At 42.4% G+C, this 23,823-nt stretch overlaps 1 protein-coding gene across 1 annotated transcript in view; it reads left to right on the forward strand.

Moving 5' to 3' along the window:
- Positions 1 to 23,823, forward strand: part of MYCBP2 (MYC binding protein 2) — a 145,303-nt gene that overhangs the window by 14,297 nt on the left and 107,183 nt on the right. Inside the window, 14 exon segments of the mRNA XM_029287366.1 lie at positions 2,580 to 2,795; positions 2,912 to 3,065; positions 5,553 to 5,749; positions 6,778 to 7,020; positions 7,220 to 7,291; positions 9,136 to 9,232; positions 11,954 to 12,027; positions 13,183 to 13,321; positions 14,723 to 14,799; positions 15,682 to 15,886; positions 16,529 to 16,693; positions 18,233 to 18,391; positions 19,561 to 19,765; positions 22,212 to 22,357. Coding sequence (XP_029143199.1) covers positions 2,580 to 2,795; positions 2,912 to 3,065; positions 5,553 to 5,749; positions 6,778 to 7,020; positions 7,220 to 7,291; positions 9,136 to 9,232; positions 11,954 to 12,027; positions 13,183 to 13,321; positions 14,723 to 14,799; positions 15,682 to 15,886; positions 16,529 to 16,693; positions 18,233 to 18,391; positions 19,561 to 19,765; positions 22,212 to 22,357 — 2,149 coding nt within the window.

Consider the following 23,823-nt stretch of genomic DNA (forward strand, 5'->3'; position numbering starts at 1 on the left):
TCTAATTTTCTGAGATTGTGGATTTGGGGTTTTCATGAGCTGTAAGCCATAATCATCACAGTTATGACACATCATGGCTTGAACTACCTTGCTTTGCATGTAATGAGTCTATCTCATATATTAGGTTCACCTTTTAAATTGCATTACTGAAATAAATGAACTTTTGCACGATATTCTAATTTTTCGAGTTTCACCTGTACATATATATATATATATATCTACATATATACATCTCTCTCTCTCTCTCTGTGTATGTGTGTGTGTGTGTGTGTATTTGAAATCAATAAAATAAAATGATGAGCTCCGGCATATAAGAAAAAAAAATCTTCTTTACTGCTAAGCTTTCATCAACTAGCAGTTGACATCATCAGAGCAAGGGGTGAATAACGAGGGAGCCTGTGCATACAGTTATATAACAGTTATGTGTTATGAGCATGCTATATGCACATGCCATACTGTAACTGTTTTAACTGTTATATAACTGTATGCACAGGCTCCCTCATTATTCAGCCCTTGCTCTGATGATGTCAACTGCTAGTTGATGAAAGCTTAGCAATAAAGAAGACTTTTTTCTTATATCCCGGAGCTCATCATTTTATTTTGCTGATTTCAAATGTCCACACCTGGGATTACCGAGTCAGCATATTGCCCCTAATAATCTGGGTCCTCATTTTACCGACCTCGGAAGGATGGAAGGCTGAGTCAAACCTTAAGCCGGTCAGGATCAAACTCCTGGCTGTGGGCAGAGTTTTGCCTGCAATACTGCATTCTAACCACTGCTCCACCACGGGTCCCATGTGTGCTTAGAGGCCCCCTGCAGAATCTCCTATTATTCTAATGTTCCAAGAGTTTCATCCTAGAATGTTTGGTGCAATCCAAGGTCAAAGCAGGCTGATTCCAAGTGTTCTGGAATGAAGTCTGAAAATGGTGAAGTCTGTGGAGGAGCTGTAGAAGAGAGGAGGTGTTCTTTTTAGGACTCCTTAAAGGAGTGGAGACTTTTAAATAATCCATTAAAAGGAGTGCTGCAGTCACTTATGCTCAGAAAGTGGTGAGGGTCCAAGCATATAACCCCTGGAACAAGCTAGGATGACATTTACTAGACATTTAGTAGACTGAGAATGATGGCTATTGTCTCCAGATGAAAAAAAAACAAACCCAAATGTGATATTTCTTTTTTTAAAAAGTAATCATCTTTACTACATATCCATCATTTTTTCAGAGTGGTTTTTCCTTTTGAAATGTCTGGCCCAGGAGATGGGAATCCCTTGTGTTCTTGATGACTCTGCCCCAGGGGTCTTCAAACTTGGCCCTTTTATGACTTGTGGACTTCAATTCCCAGAATTCTGGGAGTTGAAGTCCACAAGTCATAAAAGGGCCAAGTTTGAAGATCCCTGCTCTACCCCTTTGTAGAATAGTGGCCCCAATGACACAGTTGCTGGCACCTTCATTTCAGAGCTACTTGTGCTGGTGGTATAATGGGGACTGCGGAGACGTTCGGGGGTATATGAATAGTGTTAACACTATTCTGGGTTTGTACAATACTTCAGAGGGGTTTATTTTGAAGCTATTTTGTTCTGTAGTTATTCTTACAGTAGCCTTGCCGTCTTTAATTCTCAGATCGTAGAGGCTAAGGAGGATGGTGAAGCCTAAAATCCCTTTGTTCAGTGGTTCCCAGCCTTTTCTTCACCACGGACCCCTTTAAATAACTTTTGTGGCCACGGACTCCCAAAACTTAATTCAAGATTTAAAACATAACTTTTCTTCAAGCCTTCGTAGACCCTCTGTGGTGACATTGCAGCCCCCCCCCCCCAGGGATCCTCAGATCACAGGCTGAGAACCACGGCCTTAGTTCACGGTAGAAGGGAAATTTAAGGATTTCCTGATTTTTGCCTTAATCTCTTGAGTTAGCATTTCTGTATTCCACCATATAATGTAAAATATGTAGAATGAATACGTGCTACACAGCTGCAAATAATTGGTGCTTCTCATGTCAAAGTGTTCAGAAGCTGCATCTGTCTTGCTATTTCATGCTCTACCTTTATGTATATTGTAATAATTGCAGCGGGGACATCTGAATTTAAAGCAACGCACGTAGCCATTTCAAGGCATGTGTCGTTACAGTTGTGCGCTTTGGGACAGCAGTGAAAGTGGTGGAAATAGCTCTTAATTGGAAGTGACCTTTAAGACACAAACCATTTTGGAGCCCTGCTTCTACAGAAATTGGCATCTGCTTAGTATATATCGGAGCGTAATGTCTTTGCATCAGTTGATCGGTCAGTCGTATAGTAGCAGAAACGCTCAAGAAAAAAGTTGGGTTAATTAGGGCTTCTCACAGGATCCCATCAAGAGCAACGCTGGATTTTAGAGAATTCTTTTTTGTATTTATACTTTAAGCATTGCCACTCTGGGCTTTGAACGTGCTTGTTTTTCTTTGAATTAGAAAGGAAAATTGACTCCCAATCTATCCGTCATATTAAAGTAGGGAGGAGAACAAGCTTTTGACAAACACCTCTGTAATGTAAGATACAGATTTTTTTCCAGTTGATTGCAAAAAAACCGAAATCTCTTTGTTTTATCAGAGTGAAGGTCTTGATAGTATGGTATCCATACCAGATATCAAGCTTCACAGCAACCCTTCGGCTTTCAACGTGTACTGCAATGTGCGGCATTGTGTTCTGGAATGGCAAAAAAAGGAAACCTCCATGGCCTTGGCCTCCAAAAACACCGTGCAGAGCGGGGATTCGGACAGCGATGAGGAAGAAGAAGCCAAAGAGCCTCCTGTGAAGCTTCCAAAGGTCAGAAATCTCGGGCAGATCTGAGGTGTTTTTTTTTGTCTTGGAAATGTTCTGCAGGACAGAACTCAAAAGCATTTCTGGCTAAGGGGAACCTCCTGCTTTCCTTTTTGTTTTAGATCATAGAAGTTGGATTATGTGAAGTGTTCGAACTAATTAAAGAGACGAGGTTTTCACACCCGTCTCTCTGTCTGAGAAGTTTGCAGGCTCTTCTCAACGTTCTTCAAGGCCAGCAACCAGAAGGCCTCCAGTCAGAACCTCCTGAAGTTCTAGGTAAAGTCTCCTACATTTGCTCAAAGTCAATAAAATAAGGGAGTGACGAGTTAAACCAGACATGTCAAACACAAGGCCCGGGGGCCAGATGCGGCCCGCGACGTGGTTTCATGTGGCCCGCGCAGCCATCCTGGAAACAGTGAGGGAACGGCCCCCGCTGTCTTGGCCCTGGCCCAGGCCGGCCGGGAGCCAATGTACAATTTTGTGGTGGCCATCTATGCTGAAACCCATTCAGTCTTAGCTCCACAAGACCGTCTGGAAACAGCGAGGAACCAGCCCCTGCCGTGTCGGCCCCGCCCCCTGGGTGCATGCTGGGGAGGTGTTACCCATTGTGAGGAATGAAGAAATGGACCATCGCCTGGAAGTGGCCAGAAAATTGCCCTCGACTACTTCACATATCCGGCTTGATGGGCTCCGGTGGAGGGGTTTCAGCAGGCAGTGAGGCTCCTCCAGTGGACCATGCCTTGGCACTTGCCCCGGTCCCACCCCCTTCTGCCAGAGACCCTCAGATCTGTCCCACTCCTGCCCAGGCCCCCACAGGCACCCTTCACGCGAATGATATAGAGCTGGCCATGCCCACCCAATAGGCCACACCCACTCTGTCCACGCCCACCCAGTAGGCCACACCCACCCAGTAGGCCACACCCACCCGGCCCCTTGAGGGCAACTGCAATGCTGATGCGGCCCTCAATGAAATTGAGTTTGACATCCCTAAGTTAAACTGTGCCTAACACTTATCTTGCTTTATTACTGTATTCCTGTTTGAGGCTGGAGCTCCCCTCCTTCAGCTGTCCTTTTGCTGACAAGAATTCTGCCCTTTGCCCTTTTGAGAACTCTTGTCAAATTCTTTGCAAGGACAAAGACGGTTTAACAGGTGCAGGCAGTCCTCAACTTGTGTCCACAACTGAGCCCAACATTTCTGTGGCTAAGTGAGACAATGATTAAGGAAGCGTTGCCCCGTTTTACAACCCGTCTGTCCTTCACTCCATTGTTAAGTGAATCACCGCAGTTGTTAAATTAGTGACACGGTTGTTAAGTGCATCCGGCTTCCCCACTGGCTTTGCTCGTCAGAAGGCTGCAAAAGGGGATCACGTGACCCCGGGATACTGCGACCGTCATAAATATGAGTCAGTTGCCCAAAGTCTGAATTTGGATTACGTCAGCATGGGGATGCTGCAATGGTGGTGAATGGGAAAAAAACAATCACGTTTATCAGTGCCGTTGTAACTTGGAACAGTCGCTAAATGGACTGTTGTAAGTCGAGGACCACCTGTGTATAAAAGTTTTGCATTGGTTGCAGTTGCTTCTTGACACAGCTGAAAGAGCGAGCAAGCAAGCAAGCCACTGGATGTGGACTGTGCTGTGAAGAGCTGGCTTATACATGAGGGCAGAAATACCTCCTGCCTATGTTTACCCCTGGAGTACCCCCTCTTTCTTAGTGGGTGTTTTTCTAGGTGGGGACGGTATGACTGAAGAACACCGGCGGTTAGAGCTTTTACCCATCTCCATGAGTAGCCTAAATTTATATTTGCAAAAGGAACCTCAGTCCTCCCTTCAGTTCGTGGATATTTTGCCAGTGTGCTCGGCCAGGGCTTTTCAACCAGTGACACGGGTACCACCTGTGGTACATTGGCACCTGGCAGGTGGTACGTGACCATCCTAGAAAAGTTGTAGTGGGGGAGAGGAATGAGCTGAATCGGTGGCAGCACTGCACAAGCCTGAGCGAGAGACGGCTGGAGCTGCAGGGCTGTCAGGGCTCAGCGGAAGCGCCAGGATCAGCGCTTCTTCGGGGCTGTCAGGGCTCAATGGAAGCACCAGGATCAGCGCCAGGCTCCAGCTGGAGCTCGGCGCTGATCCTGGCGCTTCTGCTGAGCCCAGAAGAAGCGCCAATCAATTGGAACGTTGCAGCATCTCCAGGGTCTTGTGATTTACATTCAGATGCTTGGCAACTGATTCATATTTATGACAGTCACAGTGTCCCAGGGTCATGTGAAGTGACCAAAACCTGCTGCAACCACCCAACAGACAGGGGGGGAATAAAAACCAAACACCCCCCCACTCCACCCCCGCTGCCAATCCTCAACAGAAATGCTCACAACAATGAAAACCTCGGACAGGAGGAAGAGCACCAATGGGTAGGCAGGTGTCTTGCTCAGCTGTGGCTTGGGGAGGCACTTTTTTCAGTGCCATTGTAACTTCGAACAGTCACTAAGCGAACTGTTGTAAGTCGAGGACTACCTGTACTTTATTATTTTTTCCTTTTTTTTTGGTCATCAAGTTTTTGACACCTTGCTAGGCGACTGGTGGTACTTGGAAGTTGCCATATCCTAAAAGTGGTACAATGGGTGAAAAAGGTTGAAAAGCCCTGTCCTAGGCCACCGCCACATTGCGATATGGAAATGACTTTCCTTATGTTTGCTGCATGCCTGCCTGCCTGCTTCAGTCTTTCCTACTGTGTGTATAAGAGGCCTTTTCTTCTGTCTCCAGAGTCTCTGTTCCAGCTCCTGCTAGAAATCACAGTTCGGAGCACTGGGATGAACGACAGCCCTGGCCAGTCCTTGACCGCCCTTTCCTGTGCTTGCCTCTTCAGCCTTGTGGCTGCCTGGGGGGAGACTGGACGGACGCTTCAGGCCATCTCCGCTATCCTGACCAACAACGGGAGTCATGCTTGTCAGACCATCCAGGTCTTGTATTCCGCCTCACCTACGTGCATGAATAGCTTTCTCTTAAGAAACCCGCTGTGTTTTCCCAAGTCTAAAAGTTCTGGAGGCGACAGTAGTGCTGAAGATTGCATAGGAAAGGACCAGGAGGGAAAAAGAAACAGTGACCTATTTGGATTTGCCATTTTGGTGAATTTGACTTCTTTTTAAATGGCTGACATCCTGTTTGGAAATAATTAGGAGTCAAAAAAGAAAGTCTAAATCGGTTTGACTAGTATTTTTGGGCTGAACTCTTGCTAGTCTAAATCCATAGGAAAAATGTAGCTAGTCCCTGGTGCTGAGGACAGCTCCTTTGCAACTAAGAACACCTGGGAAGTAATTTGGTGAAACTGGGAGCTAAAGAGGGTGAGGGTAAGGAACCATAAAGCAGGTTCCAAACTTGATTTCCATTTGATTGACATGGATCCTAAATTTCACCAGCAATTTAATCACATGAACTGGGAAGACATGCTTGGTATACAGATAGTCCTTGTTTAGCAACTGCCTCAGATAGTGACTGTTCACAAAGGCCTTTGTAGTAAATGATAGATTCTTGGCCAGCATTGCTGCACAAGAGAATGAGAGGGCCGACACCAAAGCATCTTTGCCCTCCCCCCCTTTTCTCTCTCTCAATCATTTGGTGACCCCTGATCTGGAACAGATTTCAATTGCTAAAGGAGGACTACCTGGAACATATTTAGGAATGAACATGTGAATTTAACCACATTTTCGAAAGAAGGAAAAATCTAGGAACCCATCTAGTGTTTTCCTTCCAAAGAAAAGATTCTTTGAATGATCAGGTTACCGTTTTTTTTTTCTTGTATCGACTGAGAAGCTTTATAAGGAAGTCCACTGATTCTTGAACGAGAACCAAAATCTGTTGTTAGCTATTGCTCCTCCTCCCTCAGCTGCCCCCAGCCCCCCCCCCATCTGCTTATTAGTTTTAGATTTAGTGGTTTAAAGCTTCTAATGATAAGGAATCATTTTGGGTTATTGCTGTTTTTCTCCCTTAGGTACCGGCTATCTTAAATTCCCTGCAGAGAAGCGTGCAGGCGGTCTTGGTCGGCAAAATACAGATCCAGGATTGGTTCAGCAGTGGAATTAAGAAAGCTGCCCTGATGCACAAATGGGCCTTGAAGGACATTTCAGTCGACGAAGATGACCCGACTCTGCTTCAGAGCGATGGCTACTTTTTGTATCTATTGTGCAAAGATGGATTATACAAAATTGGCTCCGGATACAGTGGAACTGTCAGGGTAATGCATCCTCCGAGATAAAAAGCTTACATGAAATGTTTTAAAATGAAAGAGGGTGTGATTTTTAGGAATAGCAAATTGGATGGTGTGATAAAAGATCACGGAAAGATTTCCAGTCAGTTTTTTTTTTCTTGTAGTTTACTGTTTGGTTTGAAAAAGGCAAGGTCAAGAATCTTAACGATATTTTACTGCGTTACAGGGCCATATATACAATTCCACATCCCGCATCAAAAACAGAAAAGAGAAGAAATCATGGCTGGGTTATGCTCAGGTAAGAAAAAGATGGAAAGCATGCATTAAGAAATAAAAGTTTGTATTAAATAAGCCTATAACTTTGGATGGATAGCGTAGTTAAATAAGCCTATAAATATTGAATGGATAGCGTAGTTCTAAAGTTCTTGAAAATTGAAAGGAAGTGGTATTGATTTATGCCTAAAAAAGTAGTTTTTACAAAATTATTTCTAGCAGAAAACGAGGTTACATTCCATTTCAGTTGCTCACAAAAGATATTTGCCAACATTATTTCCTTTGAGAAAAAAATAGTTTATCTCTCTCTTAATTTCCTTTAAAAATGGCCAGAAAAGAAGTTGATTCGATGTTTCCATGAGACAGTTGCTTTCAGTTGATCTGCTTGGGAATCAGTATTTTGCTGGTGGCAACTAGATTCTTTTAACTTCATCTTCTCCGTCTGTTGAGTGCTTTGGGGAGAAGCTTGGCATTGGTCTTGTAGCTTCAGAGAGGTGGAAGTGGGGCAATGATCTTCCAGAAGCCATGTTGTCTTTATAGGCTTTGTTTCATACAAACTGCTCTGGAGAGCAGTTTGGTTTGTTCCTGTTATGTTGGCTTACCTGCTGCACAAAAATATCCCTGCCTAAGCTCTCCGGCTCTGAATTGATGCTGGAATCCGAGTATCGTTGAGTAAAGGATGGTTCAGGAGTTAAATATCCACTGTGGTGACCATGGATGTCACCTGAGTTCAGTAACTAAAAGCTTAAACCAGTGATGGCGAACTTTTTAGAGACCGAGTGCCCAAACTGCAACCCAAAACCCACTTATGCATCGTCGGGTGCCGGGTGGGTGTGGCCCATTGGCTGGAGATGGCCTATTGGCTGGGGGTGGCCAATTTGGGGGGGTGGCCCATTGGGTGGGCGTGGTTGCGGTGGTAACGGCAGACTGGGTGGGACTAAAAAGTTCAATCAATCAATTCCAACTTTGCAAGATCTTTTTTTTTCCTGTGAGAAGTTGAAATTGACTGATTTTTTTTTTGCACACGGCAGCGGAGGCCTAAAGCGAAAAGTTTTTATAAAACCCAGCTGAAGGCCCAGGACTGGGGCGACGGTGCGCGTGCCCACAGAGAGGGCTCTGAGTGCCGCCTCTGGCACCCGTGCCATAGGTTCGCCACCACTGGCTTAAACCATACCAAAGATAGGTTTTTGATTTTGAGGACGTTGCAACGTGCTCTCTGACTGCTTGCTGGCTTATCAATGCTGTCCCCTCCTATAAGAAGGCAGGTGGTCTTAGATCAGCTTTCCCAGGTGGCCAGTGGACCTAACAGATTTCAGAAGGAGCCTGGTGTTTTTCCAGAAGATCATCTGGGTTGGTTCAGCTGAAACCTTGCACTCATGACAAAGGCTTTAGACCAGAATGCTGTCACTAGAGAGGTCCTTAGGTTTTCTGAATAACTTGGGGATAGGAAATGCCAGAAGAGATGCCAGAGAACCACTGGAGGAAGTTGAAGACTAAACCTGATCAAACACAAGTAGGAGCCGAGGTTGGGGTTAACATGGTAGCCCAAGGGATAGTATGTCAATATTTTCCCACATTTACTGCTCCTGCTGCTGGTGGTCTTGCAGCCCTGTTACTTGTCCATCAGATGTCATTATGAAGTGCTTGTTCTATGGTGCTTTCGGTGATTTGAGATTCTTGGCGATAATTTTAAAGTTTATGCCGTCTTCTGTTAAATATGGCATGCGAGTTATGTTTGTCCCTTTTCCTCCTGTTGACAAATGGAGCTGTAGAACAGAAAACTCCTTGTCAAAAGATGAAAGGGCGTTCGGTCTGCCCCTGAGATTGTCATTCTGAAAGCTCTTATGTTGTGATCTGGTTGTTTTTCAGGGCTATTTATTATACCGGGATATAAACAATCACAGCAGGACAGCCGTAAGGATAAATCCTGAATCTTTGGAACAAGATGGAATAGTAACACTGCCAGGTATGCACAACAGCATCTTGACTCTAACAAATCTGAGGGGGTCCTTGGTGCTCTCTGAGCTTGCTTGTTTTCTTGCAGACATTTCATTACCCTAACTAGGTAACATCATCGGTGCTCTCCTTCGTTGGTCTAACAAATCTCTTTATCCTAAAGATTAACAAAAGACACCGCAGGTAATTTAGTAAGAAACCCCTGAGTCACAGGGTGTCCCTTCATCAAGGATTGGTTCAGGGGTTCAGACCAGAACATACCTTAGGTCAGTGGTGGCAAACCTATGGCACGGGTGCCAGAGGCGGCACTTGGAGCCCTCTCTGTGGGCACACGTGCCGTTGCCCCAGCCTCACCTCCCCCCGCGACCCCCTCCTCTCCAGCAGCCCCCCTGAAGGAGAGTCACCCCTGAGTGTGGCCCACGCGGAGCAGCGCAGCCAAGGACATGGCAGCCAGGCAGCGTAGACAAGACTCTGCCCTCACACCCCATTGTGCACAGCTGATGTTGTGGGGCGCGGGCAGAGGGTGTGGCCGCCATAGCGCTGCTGGGCCGCCTGGGCGATCTGCGGCGGGCCCTGGAGGCGGTGAGTGGCCCTGCGGGCAGGCGGGGGTGGGGGTCAGAGTGGGGGCGGGGCAGGGGGTGGAGTGGGGGCGGGGCCAGTTTTTGGGCACTCGGTCTCTAAAAGGTTCGCCATCCCTGCCTTAGGTAAACACCAGTTGACACATTCTAATAGCTGCCATCAAGGGAGAAAGAAAGAAAGAAAATGGGCATATTTTGCTTTCTGCTTTATGATCGTGCTGGGGAAAGAGTTGAGGGTCTGGTCTCTGGAAAACCGACACCACAATGTCGTTTGCATACAGTTTGCATGTTGCCTAAATTTTGGGGGCCACATCTTTCAGCTTAGAGACCTGGATGAAGTTGGGAATGGAGCACATAGCCTCTGGGGCATTTTTTTTGGGGGGGGGGTGTCTTGTCAGTGTTGCTGTCGGCCACCACTGAAAAGCAATCAGAGGTTGGTTGACAAAATGGCCCAGCTTCAGTGGTTTGATTTCTCAGCTTAAAAACGTGAACCTAAGAGTGGGCTTGTGGAGGCCCTGGGAAATAAAATGTTCCAACTCCCATCCCTAGCGGCCCCCTCCTCCCCCAACCCCAATGAAAGCAGGGCAGAAATCTCCCATCCTAGAGTCCCCTGGTGAAGTCAGATTGTCCCTGAGGGGAGGCAGGAAAAGGGAGTCTCCTCTGACTGGGTCATTGGTCTTCCTCTCTTAAGGGAACGGGCTCTCCCTGGAGGCTGAGGGGTTGCTCTAGGCCAGGGGTAGGCAACCTTGGCTCTTTTATGACTCGTGGACTTCAACTCCCAGAATTCCTGAGCCAGCATGGGGGAAGCTTTGGCCCCTTCATGACTCGTGGACTTCAACTCCCAGAATTCCTGAGCCAGCATGGCTCAGCTTGGAAACCTCTCCCTTTCCCCTCAGCATGGCTGGCTCAGGAATTCTGGGAGTTGAAGTCCACGACTCATAAAAGAGCCAAGGCATATGCAAAAATATTAGGAGTATTTGTACTAGTAATTCATTTGTTTTGTTTTTTTTATGCCCTTAAATCAATGTTGACGCCATTATCTTCTTCTTCCCAGGGCTGAGGAGGAATGACTAGTCCAGGGGTAGGCAACCTGGGCTCTTTTATGACTCGTGGACTTCAACTCCCAGAATTCCTGAGCCAGCCATGCTGAGGGGAAAGGGAGAGGTTTCCAAGCTGAGCCATGCTGGCTCAGGAATTCTGGGAGTTGAAGTCCACGAGTCATAAAAGAGCCAAGGTTGCCTACTCCTGCTCTAGGCTATTCCAAACTCCTTTCTCCTGATGATTGGCTGTGTGGCCTTAAATTTCCCTCTTTTAATAACCAGAACATACTTAATATTAGCTGATATTAACATTGGACGTAACCCCATTCCTCAGCAGTTATTAGGATTATATACTGTCATGCGAAAAAGGAAGTACATCCTCTTTGAGTAGTTCTGTGGTTTTACATATCAGGACATAGTAAAAATTGTCTGATCCTTAGCGGTTCTTAAAAGTAGGTAAATACAACGTCAGATGAACAACAACACATGACATATTTCACCACATCATTTATTTTACAAAAAGAAAGGCAAATATGTGTAATATGTCATCTGTTGTTGTTCATTTGATGTTGTATTTATGAGCTTAAATGGACTCCAGAAGATGGTAGAGGACAGGAAGGCCTGGAGGAACGTTGTGCATGGGGTCGCGATGGGTCGGACACGACTGCGCACCTAACAACAACAAAAAGAACTGCTAAGGACCAGACAGTTTTACTATGTCTTCACACGTAAAACCATAGAACTCAAAGAGGGTGTGTTTTCTTTTCACAGGACTGGACATGCTTTTATGCTATTCAGTAATAGTTCTTACAAGTGTGAGAGCCACTTAGAAGTATAATCATTCAGTAGTATCCAGAAATAATGTAATAGTGCTATATGTTGATTTATTAAAATACCAGTTTGAAATATAGCAATTTTTTCTGTATATATAGTAAAACAGTTGTTGAGGTTTCCTCAATTGTCTGGTTTTTTTTTTACAGAACAGAACAACATAGCTACTTCTGAAAGTCTTCAATGTATTTTTTCCCAACTTTGAATCCATCTCTGTTTGTCAAGCATTGAAAAATGAAGTATTTTATATGAAATGACTAAGCAATTATTTTTTCTCCCCAGACTGTCAGATGGAAGGGCAGAACATCCTTTTTACTGATGGAGAGTACATTAATCAGATAGCAGCTTCTAGAGATGTAAGTTAAAATTTCCTCTGATTTTTTTTATTAATTTATTTTAGAATTAAAGGGTTGGACAGCAGATATTAAATAGTCAGATGCTCACCTTAACTCTGCCTTTATTGTAGATATTCTTGCCAGGTTGAAAAATACATTTCCAGATTATTTTATGCTGAACAGCATACTTTTAATGATGTAGCTGTTGCTATGTCGCAAGCAACCAATCAGAAAAAAATAGGACAGAATTAGCTTTCTTGCCATCGAGATGTATTCAGTATGAATATTTTTTCATTAGCTGAAATCATGTTAGCTTGGTTGCCTGGGGAATGTCAGAATGTTTTAAAAGTTAATATGCTTGGAAATTAGGGAGTGATGCCTACTAGTAATATAACAGTAATGATTTGAATCTCATTTTCAGTTGTAGAGGCAAGTTACTTTAAAAAGAGTTGCTGGTTCATGTCTCACCAGATCAACAAGCAGCAACTGATAAAATATCAACGCACATTTGACAAATTTTGTTTTAAACATTGTTCCTTTTGTTCTCTCTGCTCTGTTGCTTTGTGCCTAATATGTAGGAGCCTAATAGGTGGAGCCTGAAGGTGGAGTCAAACGCGTCATCAGTTTAGCGTGGCTGTGCTCCTACAAGGGAACTAAGTCCTGCTCTCTGTGAATTCTGCACACTCTTATTTAACACCAATTTGCCTTGACTGTTAATAGCTCAGGCAGGGGTATTCCAATTGATTATTGGAAGTACGAAAAGAAACTTGCTATTCTAATTACTTTCCAGAAAATGTGGTATTAATAAATACTGAAAACAGTGGAAACAATGTTTTTAACCAAACAAAAAGTAAAAGGAGTATGGTATTGTTTTTCAGCACCCTTCCGTTTGGATTTTTAAACTCAAATATAATTAGCTGAACTATGACAATAACAAACTCCGCGCATAATACCAATGCAGTGTGCACGGCATTTATGAACTATAATTATTTTATCCTCTTAACTTTAGGCATAGCATCGCACTGAGTATGTCTAAATCAATATGAAAATGATTCATTTGAACAGTGTGGTTGTTTTTAAAGTATTGACATGTTACTCAAAAGAATCATTGTCTTGCATAAGTCTTTTTAAGTGCGGAAGAAGCAGGACTAGATCTGGTACATTATGTGTTTGCAGGATGGCTTCGTAGTTCGAATATTTGCAACAAGTACAGAACCCGCATTACAGCAAGAACTTCAGCTAAAGCTTGCCAGAAAATGCCTACACGCGTGCGGCATCTCATTGTTTGATCTGGAAAAAGATTTGCACATTATCAGTAAGGAAATGATTTTTCTGTATTTTGCTTGCTTGTAGAGCATCCCTGAAAATCAAACGTAAGAAGTGAACAAACTCCGTAGATCGTTTGCTCAGTAGATAGAAAAGGAGGTTAATCAATTGTTCTCCAGAAGAGCCTTCAGCAGAGCAGAATTGCCACCAGCAGCGGGCAAGGTTGGTGGCCTTAGGTAGCCAGAGTCTGATGTCATGTACCCAGGATTGCCAGGGAGTGTATATATATATATATATATATATATATATATATATATCAAGTAGAAGCTTCCAAAGTTCCAGAAGGAGGTTTTAAAAATGGAGCAGTTCATATTTGTGTCCTTGCAGTAAACATGAGTTTCCTAAAATAGAAAACAAACCCAATAGCTGTGTATTCTAAAACACAAGTGCATTCAGTACATTTTGTCATGGAGCATATGCACTTTATATAAAAATGAAATAAAATGGGAAACTGACATGTTGTAGTGCAAAAAAACAAAACACCAGATATTCAGAAAATGCACAGTTGTTAATAATACTGATTTTTCCACATTTTACCACCCATTGATTATTTTTATGGGCTCTTATGTTTTCCTGGAAGAATGTAATTAATCTCATAAGAAAAGCATAGTAAGCCGTGTAAATCCTGATGCTCATAGATTTTTTTTTCAAACTTTCTGCTCTGGCTTAATTAGAATTTGCCATAATATTGTACTTGCAATATTGGCATCCTGATACTTTGTTTTCTCTTGTTTTCAATTTAAGCTTTCTAAATAATACAGTGTTCACAATTTGTAATCACATCACCTAAATATCATTGCACTGAAATCTACACTGAAATAGTACAGTGCATCAAGATTTATAAAATTATAATAAAAGGGGAAAAATGATTTACTATTTTGGTGTTTGGCTGTGAAAGTTGGACCATAAGAAAGGCTGAGTGCCAAAGAATTGAGGCCTTTGAACTATGGTGCTGGAGAAGACTCCTGCGAGTCCCCTGGACTGCAAGGCGATCAAACCGGACAGTCCTAGAGGAGATCAACCCTGACTGCTCTTTAGAAGGCCAGATCCTGAAGTTGAAACTCAAATACTTTGGCCACCTAATGAGAAGGAAGGACTCACTGGAGAAGGGCCTAATGCTGGGAAAGATGGAGGGCAATAGAAGAAGGGGACGACAGAATGAGGTGGCTGGATGGAGTCACTGAAGCAGTAGGCATGAGCTTAAATGGACTCCAGAAGATGGTAGAGGACAGGAAGACCTGGAGGAACGTTGTCCATGGGGTCGCGATGGGTCGGACACGACTTCGCAACTAACAACAACAAATTTTGGTGTTTAAATGCTTCCGGCATAGAATTACACCTAAACTGGACACTGGTTTAACTGTTGATGTTTGGTTTTTTTTTGTCCTAGGTACAGGGTTTGATGAAGAATCAGCTGTTCTTGGCGCAGGAAGGGAATTTGCACTAATGAGAACGGCTAGTGGCAAGGTATCAAAAACGCTCATTTTAGACAGAGAATTATGTAGACCTACTCGACGGACCATTACGGGAACAGAACAGTCTCCCCTTGGACTCTGATTTGACATGAAATGTTCATTTCCGGCGTCCCATTAAAGAAACGAAAATCAGACTTATAGGCAGATAGTCCTTAACTTATTATCACTGTTGAGCCCAACATTTTTGTTGCTAAGCAAGGTGTGATTGTTAAATGAGTTTTGCCTTATTTTCTGACCCTTTTGCCATAGTTATTAAGCAAATCAATGCAGCGGTTAAGTGATTTGTTTGTCTTTAAGCGAGTCTGGCTTCCCCCCCCCCCCCATTGAGTTTGCTTGTCAGAAGCCAGCTGGGAAGGTTATAAATGATGATCACATGACCCCGGGACAGTGCAACCGTCCTGAGTACATGCCAGTTGCCAAGCACTTGAATTTTGACCCACGGGGATGCTGCAACAGTGGTAAACGTGAAAACCACTTGCACATTTCATCGAATCATATTGCTTTTTTTCAGTGCTATTGTAACTTCGGTCACTAAATGAATGGTTGTAAGTTGAGGATTACCTGTAATGGTGCCAACATAAAAAAGACAAATAGTTTTTTTTTCAGTATATCAGTTTAAATGTTCCAGTAAAATACAATTTCTTTTTTTTTTTTTTAACCACGGGACCATGGGAATGCCGCAATATCCTAAGTGTGAAAAATGCTCCTAAATTACCACTTTTCCCAGTGTTGTTGTAGCTTTGTAACTTGTCACTACATGAATGATTGTAAGTCAAGGACCACCTGCAAGTAAAATCTGTTTTGAAAAACTGCTCAGCCTCTGGGTATGTCGGTGTGATTCTTTTGGTCTTCCCCCTCCCATCTCTCTCCCCAGATTTATTACACTGGCAAATACCAGAGCCTTGGGATCAAGCAAGGTGGTCCTTCAGCAGGGAAATGGGTAGAGCTGCCCATCACCAAGTCTCCAAAGATTGTTCAGTTCTCAGTGGGGCATGATGGCTCCCATGCCTTACTTGTGGCCGAAGATGGCAGCGTATTTTTCACAGGCGCAGCTAGTAAAGGGGAAGACGGAGAATCAAGTACGTTGGGGGAAGGGTCCTCATAGTGGGAATGGGGGTATGGTCTCTCTGCGTGAATTACTGTGCAGATGCTACCTATTTTAAATGAAAATGAAGGTAGCAGAATTTCCTATCAACCTCCCCCCCTCTTATTTTTAAGAAAATTCTACTTGGCTCAAATGGGCGTAGAATGGAGTAATCCTAGATTGTGCGGGCACTTGTTTATCTGAATATTGCACTAGTGATGAATGCACAAATTGCACCTTCTGCAATGCAATTAACGAACACGACTGCAGATCCATATACTTGTTTATGTTAGTAAAGGGACAGACTGTACCTAACTTCTTTTAGTGTACAACTTTTTCAACAGTCTTGATGTTTAATGGGGATTATCCTGATCAGATGCCATTGCTTTATGTCTTGGAGCTTTGCTATGCTTTTAAAAAAGGATCAATGTTGGTCCATCCCCACAGCCTTCATTCTTTTGATTTTGAACCTCAATGGACAGAAATGCCAGTGAAAAAAAGAGATGTTTATTTTTAGTTCTTCCGGCAATAATGCCTGGAAGCAGTCGCAAGTTCGAATCTGTTGCCATTTGATAAATGTGTTTATTATCATGATAAAATGTACAGGCTGTAACCTTGATGCTTTTTCCTCTTTAAGCCAAAAGCAGGCGGCAATCTAAACCTTACAAGCCAAAAAAAATAATTAAAATGGAAGGAAAGATTGTGGTGTATACTGCGTGTAATAATGGAAGTAGTTCAGCCATTTCCAAAGATGGAGAACTGTACATGTTTGGGAAAGATGCTATTTATTCTGATGGTACAAGTAAGTTGAAACTGTAGCTGTTTTAAAGCTAGTAGTTTTTATTTTATTATTTATTTATTGTGAAGTTATTTGCTGCCCATCTCATACCCAATGGTTCTAGGTGACTTACAACATAAAAACATTTTAAAAACATTAGAGTCATCAATTGTAAAATAACACAGCAAATAAAATCAGTAACACAAGATAGCAAAGGATGGGGCCAGACACATGGGGTGAGGGTGGGGATGGGGGAGGTGGGATTAAGTTTCAATTAGTCAACCACTGTCATGCCTCCGGAGCCTGAATCTACTGAGGAAAATGAGCTGGAACAGGACCTTATGGAGGTCGAGGGAGAGGTGTCTGTGGCTTCAGAGGAATGTGGGGAAGAGCAGGCCTAGACAGGCCAGGGCCCTTCAGGATTGGGACAGGATGAACAGGAGAGACAGAGTTCAGGTGATGAGCAAAGGCCACCCCCTCCTGATCCTAGAGCATGGAGAGTGAAGAGAAGGAGGGAACAATGCAGGCAGGCTCAATTACTCGGGAGGAGAGTGTCCCGCCCCTTTCCACAAGGCACACCTGGAGACTGAGATTTAAGGAGACACTGTGGGGAGAGACATTTGTCGGGAACAAACGCTTATTCCTTGGAGGTTTGTGTGTATTGTTGCTGATCTCTTGTTCTGTGACTTCTGCTTGGAAACCCGGAAACTCTGACCATTGGACTGGCTGACAACGTTGCTTGGATGTTCAAATATCTCAGACTGTATTTTGGCTTCCCTTTTGATGTATGTGTCATTCCTTGTTATCTCCATGGCCTTGAGTAAATTCCTCTCCTAATCAGACTGTATGTGAAACTACTTGCAGCCAGAGGCTGCTGAAGGTGTGTGTGTCTTCCTTTGTTTGGAGGCTTGCCAGAAATGTGGGAGCATTTGGGGAAAATTTGGAGCAATTAAAGGGCGGTTTGAATTGCCAGCTGACTGCATTGCCTCTGTGCTGTGCCCTGGGTCATCACAACCACCTTCAGTATGATGTGCCCCCATTGGTCCCCAAGCCATCTGGCAGAGCCAGGTCTTAAGGTTCCTATGAAAAGTCAGGAGAGTGGGAACCAATCTCACCTTGGGGTAGGATGTTCCAGAAGCTAGGAGCCAGTAATATGTCTGACTTTGGGGGGGAAAAAAATAGGCAACCCCCATGACATTAGCCAGTCAAGTTAGCTTTCAAAGGTTGAAAATAGGGTTGGAATGTTCCATGCAGTTACTTTTTGCTGAAAACCCTGTAAGCGTTTGTACTATTGGTTTTTATTTGCTTTAATAACGATTCTAAGTAATTATTGATCATTGTTCTGCTAAAATAATCCAAAACAAACACAATGGAAGATTTTTCTTACTAGACCCACGTAAAATTGTTGCGAAATGTGCTGCCTTCTTAAAAGTAGATTTTAATATGAAAACCTGTCAGTTGTCTCTCTCCAATCCGAGATGTCAATAACTTCATAGCTACAGTATATATGTGTAGGATTAGGAAGATCATTTTTCACCCTTCCAATGTGTGTTCATTTTATAGGCTTAATAACCGACTTGAAAGGCCACTTTGCAACACAAGTAGCTATGGGCAAAGCTCACACTTGTGTGCTAATGAAGAATGGAGAAGTGTGGACCTTTGGGGTGAATAACAAAGGCCAGTGTGGGCGAGACACTGGGTCCATGAGTCATGGGGGGAAAGGTCAGTGTTGCCTTTATTTCTCCTCTTTTTTATCTTATGGCTTTAATGGTTAAGAAGGATTGTGTCCTGAATTGTTTAATGATTTTGCTTTCTGATAGACCTCTAGTTAATGAATATATTTCCTTTTCTGTAGTGTGCTTGCACATATAAATGCAGTTGAGCATGTAATACAGAGCCCTTCCTGGAAGTGCAGAGCCAAATTTCTGGCTTATTGTGAGAACAGAATAGAATGGAATGGAATAGAATGCCGAATAGAATACAACAGAGTGTATAGAACAGAGTAGAACACAGTATGGAATGTAGAATAGAACAGTGCAGAATAGAATGTAGAATAGAATAGAGCAGAATGCACAATAGGATAGAATGAAGAATAGAATAGAATGCAAAATAGAATGTAGAATAGAATAGAACAGAATGCAGAATAGAATGTAGAATGGAATGTAAAATAGAATAGAACAGAATGCAGAATAGAATGTAGAATAGAACAGAATGCAGAAGAGAATGCAGAATAGGATAGAATGTAGAATAGAATAGAACAGAATACAGAATAGAATGTAGAATAGAATAGAACAGAATGCAGAATAGGATAGAATAGAATGCAAAATAGAATGTAGAATAGAATATAACTGAATGCAGAACAGAATGCAGAATAGAATGTAGAATAGAATAGAACAGAAATCAGAATAGAATGCAGAATAGGATAGAATGTAGAATAGAGTAGAGTAGAATAAGAATTAAGAGAAATAGAATACCTTATTTGGCAAACTTTGATTAGACACACAAGAAATTTGTCTCTAATGCATAAGCTCCCAATCTAGTGTGATGTGCAAATCACACTACATGAGCCTGCTAAAACCAAAATGAGTCATTTTATGACCTTTGTTTAGGTCATGTACAAATTAGATGAACTATGTTTGTCCCAGCTCGGGTTAAGATCCAGTCAATGTTTAATTTAGTGAATTGTTGAAATAAGCCATATTTCCCACATTTTTACATGAAAGGAGATTATTTTGGTTGAACATGAACTCTCAGGGAGGAGATGATCACTACATTTAGATCTTTTCCTGTGAGCATAGATGATCTATTGCATATGCTGAAAAGGAATGTGCTGTTTTTACACGACAGCCTTGATGGATGAAATCTAGTTGAATCTCTCTTCTCTTGAGGAGGTTTTGGGGTTGAGAACATGGCCACAGCCATGGATGAAGATTTAGAAGAGGAGCTGGATGAGAAAGAGGAGAAGTCCATGATGTGCCTGCCAGGAATGCACAAGTGGAAGTTGGAACAATGCATGGTGTGCACCGTGTGTGGGGACTGCACGGGCTACGGAGCCAGTTGTGTCAGTAGCGGGCGACCTGACAGGGTGCCAGGAGGGTAAGTAGAGAGACAGAGGTGATTGTGAGCGCAGATGCACCGTCTCTTTTTGGTCCTCCTCAATCTCTTGAACAAATATTTGGAAGAGATATCTGCCAAATAATTTCAGATGTTTTTATGCCTATGAAGGATCTCAATCATCTAGGCCAGGGGTGTCAAACTCGCCACATCATGTGACATGTCACAACGTATCGCGACTTTTTTTCCATTGCTATCAATGGGGTGGGCACGATTTCACTATGATGCATCCGGCCCACGAGCCGGCAGTTTGACACCCCTGATCTAGGCCATCTAGCATTTAGGTGCTTTTCCAAAAAGCAGTTGGACTTTACTGTTTTTTTTTCTTTTGAAAAAACGTTTCGTTCAGTTCTTAAGAAGCTTCTAATCCAAGAATCTTCTTCAGAACTGAAAAAGCTTCTTGGTTGAGAAGCAAGAAGTTTTCAAGGAGAAAAACCAAGAAAATCCAGTTGCCTTTTGGAAAAGCACATTTGGGAGATGTTTTTATAGCAACTGTACAAAAGTTAAACTTCATTTTTTTTTTTGCGAGAAGAAGAAGAAAAAAATAGGTTTTTTATATTTATTTATTGTTGTATCAGAAAGAATAAAATACAGAATAATAAACAAAATGAAACAAAACAAAAGCATACATTCAACCCTAACAACAACCAAAAAAAGTGTACAAAAAGAAAAAGAAAAAGTGGTCAATTAAATTTAACATTTAAATTTAGCAGAAATGGCGAAATTAACTGCTTTGATTACAGATAATGGACTAGAGATAGTGGACTATAAGAGATTGGAAACCATTTGTAGACTTTCTACAGACTAAATATAATAGCATATGGTTAACAGAAGGATTTGAAGATTAATGTAATGTTTAGCTCAACCTGTTGACTGCTTTTTCTTGTGTGTGTGTGTGTATGTGTGTGTGTGTGTGTGTGTAGAACGGGGGGGGGGATAATTTACTGCTTTTTCTTTGTATAGTACCCAACTAGGAGGGATCCTACATGTTAAAGAAAACAGTTTCTTACATAAACTCCATTGGTCATTTGCTAAAGAAAAGTAAAAGGCCTTGTGTCTGTTTTTGGCAATAAGCCAGTCTTGTGATTGAAGAATATTTTATAAATAACCTTTGAAATTTCACATATGTTGTTAGAATTCATAATAATTTATTCTTGATTATAAATGGCTCACTTAGTGATTGTATTCCTTTTCTACAACAGATGGAAGTTTACATGGTGAACCGTCATGCATAGATATATTAGTTGAGATAACTAGGGATTTTTCCCAGTTACCCAGCATGTGCCCAAAAGCTTTATGGACCCTACTTCAATTAAGTAGGGATAGATATTTTTAGAATAGGATATAATTAATTCAGGCAACCATTAATGTTTTAAGTTGCAGAGTTATGACCTCTTCCCAGAACCAAAGTAAGAAATCCATATTTGGACTCAAGTTCAGTGGTTTTGGAGCCCGTTCAGGAAAAAAAAACAGAGCTAGTAGATTAATTGAACGTCCAGTGAAATGAAATAGAACTTCAAGGTGACTAACTCCAAAATTAAGCTGTCAAAGGAAAAGTGGTGCCATTCTGCCATATGCTTTGCCTGTGCGGGAGAAGGCTTAACTGACCTTGGGATGCAGTGGATGACACAGGAGCATTACCAGAGAGACTTGGGATGCTACAGAACATCAGCCACTGCCTGAGGCGGAATCATGCTCCCGATGCTTTGCTTTGGCAGGCTTTCTGGGCTATTTTACATAATCAAGTCCATTTCAGATTTCCAAGTGGTTCTTCTTTCCTGAGTTTGCTAGCCTTGCAGGGCTTCAGTGTCTTTGAAGAAGCAATACTATTGGGTGTTTGTTTGTTTTTTTGGTGGTGGTGGTGCTTTGGGGAGAGGCATGTGGCTCAGTGGCTTAAAAGACGCTGGAGAAGTTCCAGCGGTTCGAGTCCTATCACACCTTGACGGAGTGAGCTCCTGTCACTTGCCCCAGCTTCTGCCAACCTAGCAGTTCAAAAGCATGTAAATGCGAGTAGATAACTAGGTACCACTTCGGTGGGAAGGTTAAAAGCATTCTGTGTTTTGCCGCATGCTCTGCAGTGCAGCGTGTTGTGATGCTGGCCCCCCAACCACAGAAATGCTTTCAGACAGCATTGGCTCAATGGCCTAGAAATGGAGATGAGCACTGTCCGCTGTAGTCGGCTACGATGAGCCGAGTAAACCCGGCAGGGACTCCTTTACCTTCACCTTTGTTCTTCTGGATTGGTCCTGCCAGTTCACGTAGTTGAGGAGGGAGGATTCTTCGAATGGATGCTTGATGGTGCTCGGATCCATTATGACAGTGATGGGGTTCTCTCCGGTCCCCCGAGCCCTTTGAGTCTGGTGGTGTCTGATGCAGGGCACCATCTCTGCCTGGCTCATAATAGAAACGGGGCCTTTTGCTCCTGCAGGATCTGTGGCTGTGGATCGGGGGAGTCCGGCTGTGCTGTGTGTGGCTGTTGCAAAGCCTGTGCCAGAGAACTGGACGGGCAGGAAGCCCGGCAAAGAGGAATCCTCGATGCAGTCAAAGAAATGATCCCGCTGGATCTCTTGCTGGGTAAGCGAACATAACTGGGAACTAGCTTTTACAAAATCATCCAGCGGTGAAGATCCTCGGTTGTTCAAAAAAGATTTTCCTAGGGGGGGGGGGGGGAATGAAATCTTGCCTTCCTGCATCATTTATTTCATCAGTCAAGGATTTTTTGTGTCATCCTCTCTCTCCCCCCCCAGTAAAATATAAAAATAGAATGGTCCAAAATCGTCTCTCGTAAAAGATCGTTGGATTCTCCTGGGTTCTCGGTTTGGTAATCTTCCTTTTACTCTTAGTAAGGTACCAGAGGAAGATGGGTGGTTAAGAAATATGAAATATAAATAAATAAGAAACTCAACGGGAAGCTCCAGTTCATCAATTCACTCTTTGGAGATCCCCTGAACCCCAAGAGGGGGCCATCCCAATTTGACTGCAAGATGGCTGGATGCAATTTCCCTCAGTGATTAAGGGGAAAGAGAAAAATGGACGGATGGATCCCTTCTACAGCATTTTGTCCTAAATGCTCCAAATATTTTTTTTTTCAAGTAATCATTGAACATTTCTATTGTAAAACAGCATGACACCTAACTGGGGAAAGGGAAGGCATCCCAACGCCTTCAGATCTAAGCCGTAGCCCACCCCTTTATCTGAACAGGCCCCGCCTCCATCTTTTAGTTAGGGTTGAGTATTTTATCTTTTTTCCTTTGTATAGGTTTTGTAATATTTTATCTTTTTAATATTGTAAACCACCCAGAGTTACCTTGTGGTAACATGGGCGGTCTATGAATTAAATAAAAATAAAGAAAAAGAAAACAAAATAAAATAAAAAATGTATAATGTAAAATAAAAAATATAGTTAAATAAAATAAAAAATATAAAATAAAAATAAAAAATATGAAATTAAAATAAAAAATATAAAATTAAAATAAAAAAATATAAAATTAAATAAAAAACATAAAGCTAAATAAAATGAAAAATAAAATAATAAATAAATAAAAAATATAAAATATAAAATTAAATAAAAATATAAAATTAAATAAAAATATAAAATTAAATAAAAATATAAAATTAAATAAAAATATAAAATTAAATAAAAATATAAAATTAAATAAAAATATAAAATTAAATAAAAATATAAAATTAAATAAACCGAGGGGTACCTGTATGAGAAGGGGTGGGTGTGTGTTACCATACATAGCTCTGCTTCCCAAATATTTTCCTTCATGATCCAAATCCTGTCAGAAGGCTCTTATTTAAATGTCCCTGTGGTGATTTCCAGTGGTCTTTACCGAAAGAAAAGGGGCGTTGTCTTACCTGAACGCCGTTTCTCAGCACGGAGATGGATAATCCACGATAGGGTTAACTTAATCCTCCTGCCCAATCAGATCAAGTCAGCCAAACTTGCCACGCCTGTCCTGGGCCTATCATCCCCAGTTTTTGACGAGGACGCAGCACTGGCTGACAGCAAGACGTATCGGCTCACAGACTAACCC

This window comes from Protobothrops mucrosquamatus, unplaced genomic scaffold (assembly GCF_001527695.2).
Source record: "Protobothrops mucrosquamatus isolate PMUCROS unplaced genomic scaffold, P.Mucros_1.0 scaffold2, whole genome shotgun sequence".
Lineage (NCBI taxonomy): Eukaryota > Metazoa > Chordata > Lepidosauria > Squamata > Viperidae > Protobothrops > Protobothrops mucrosquamatus.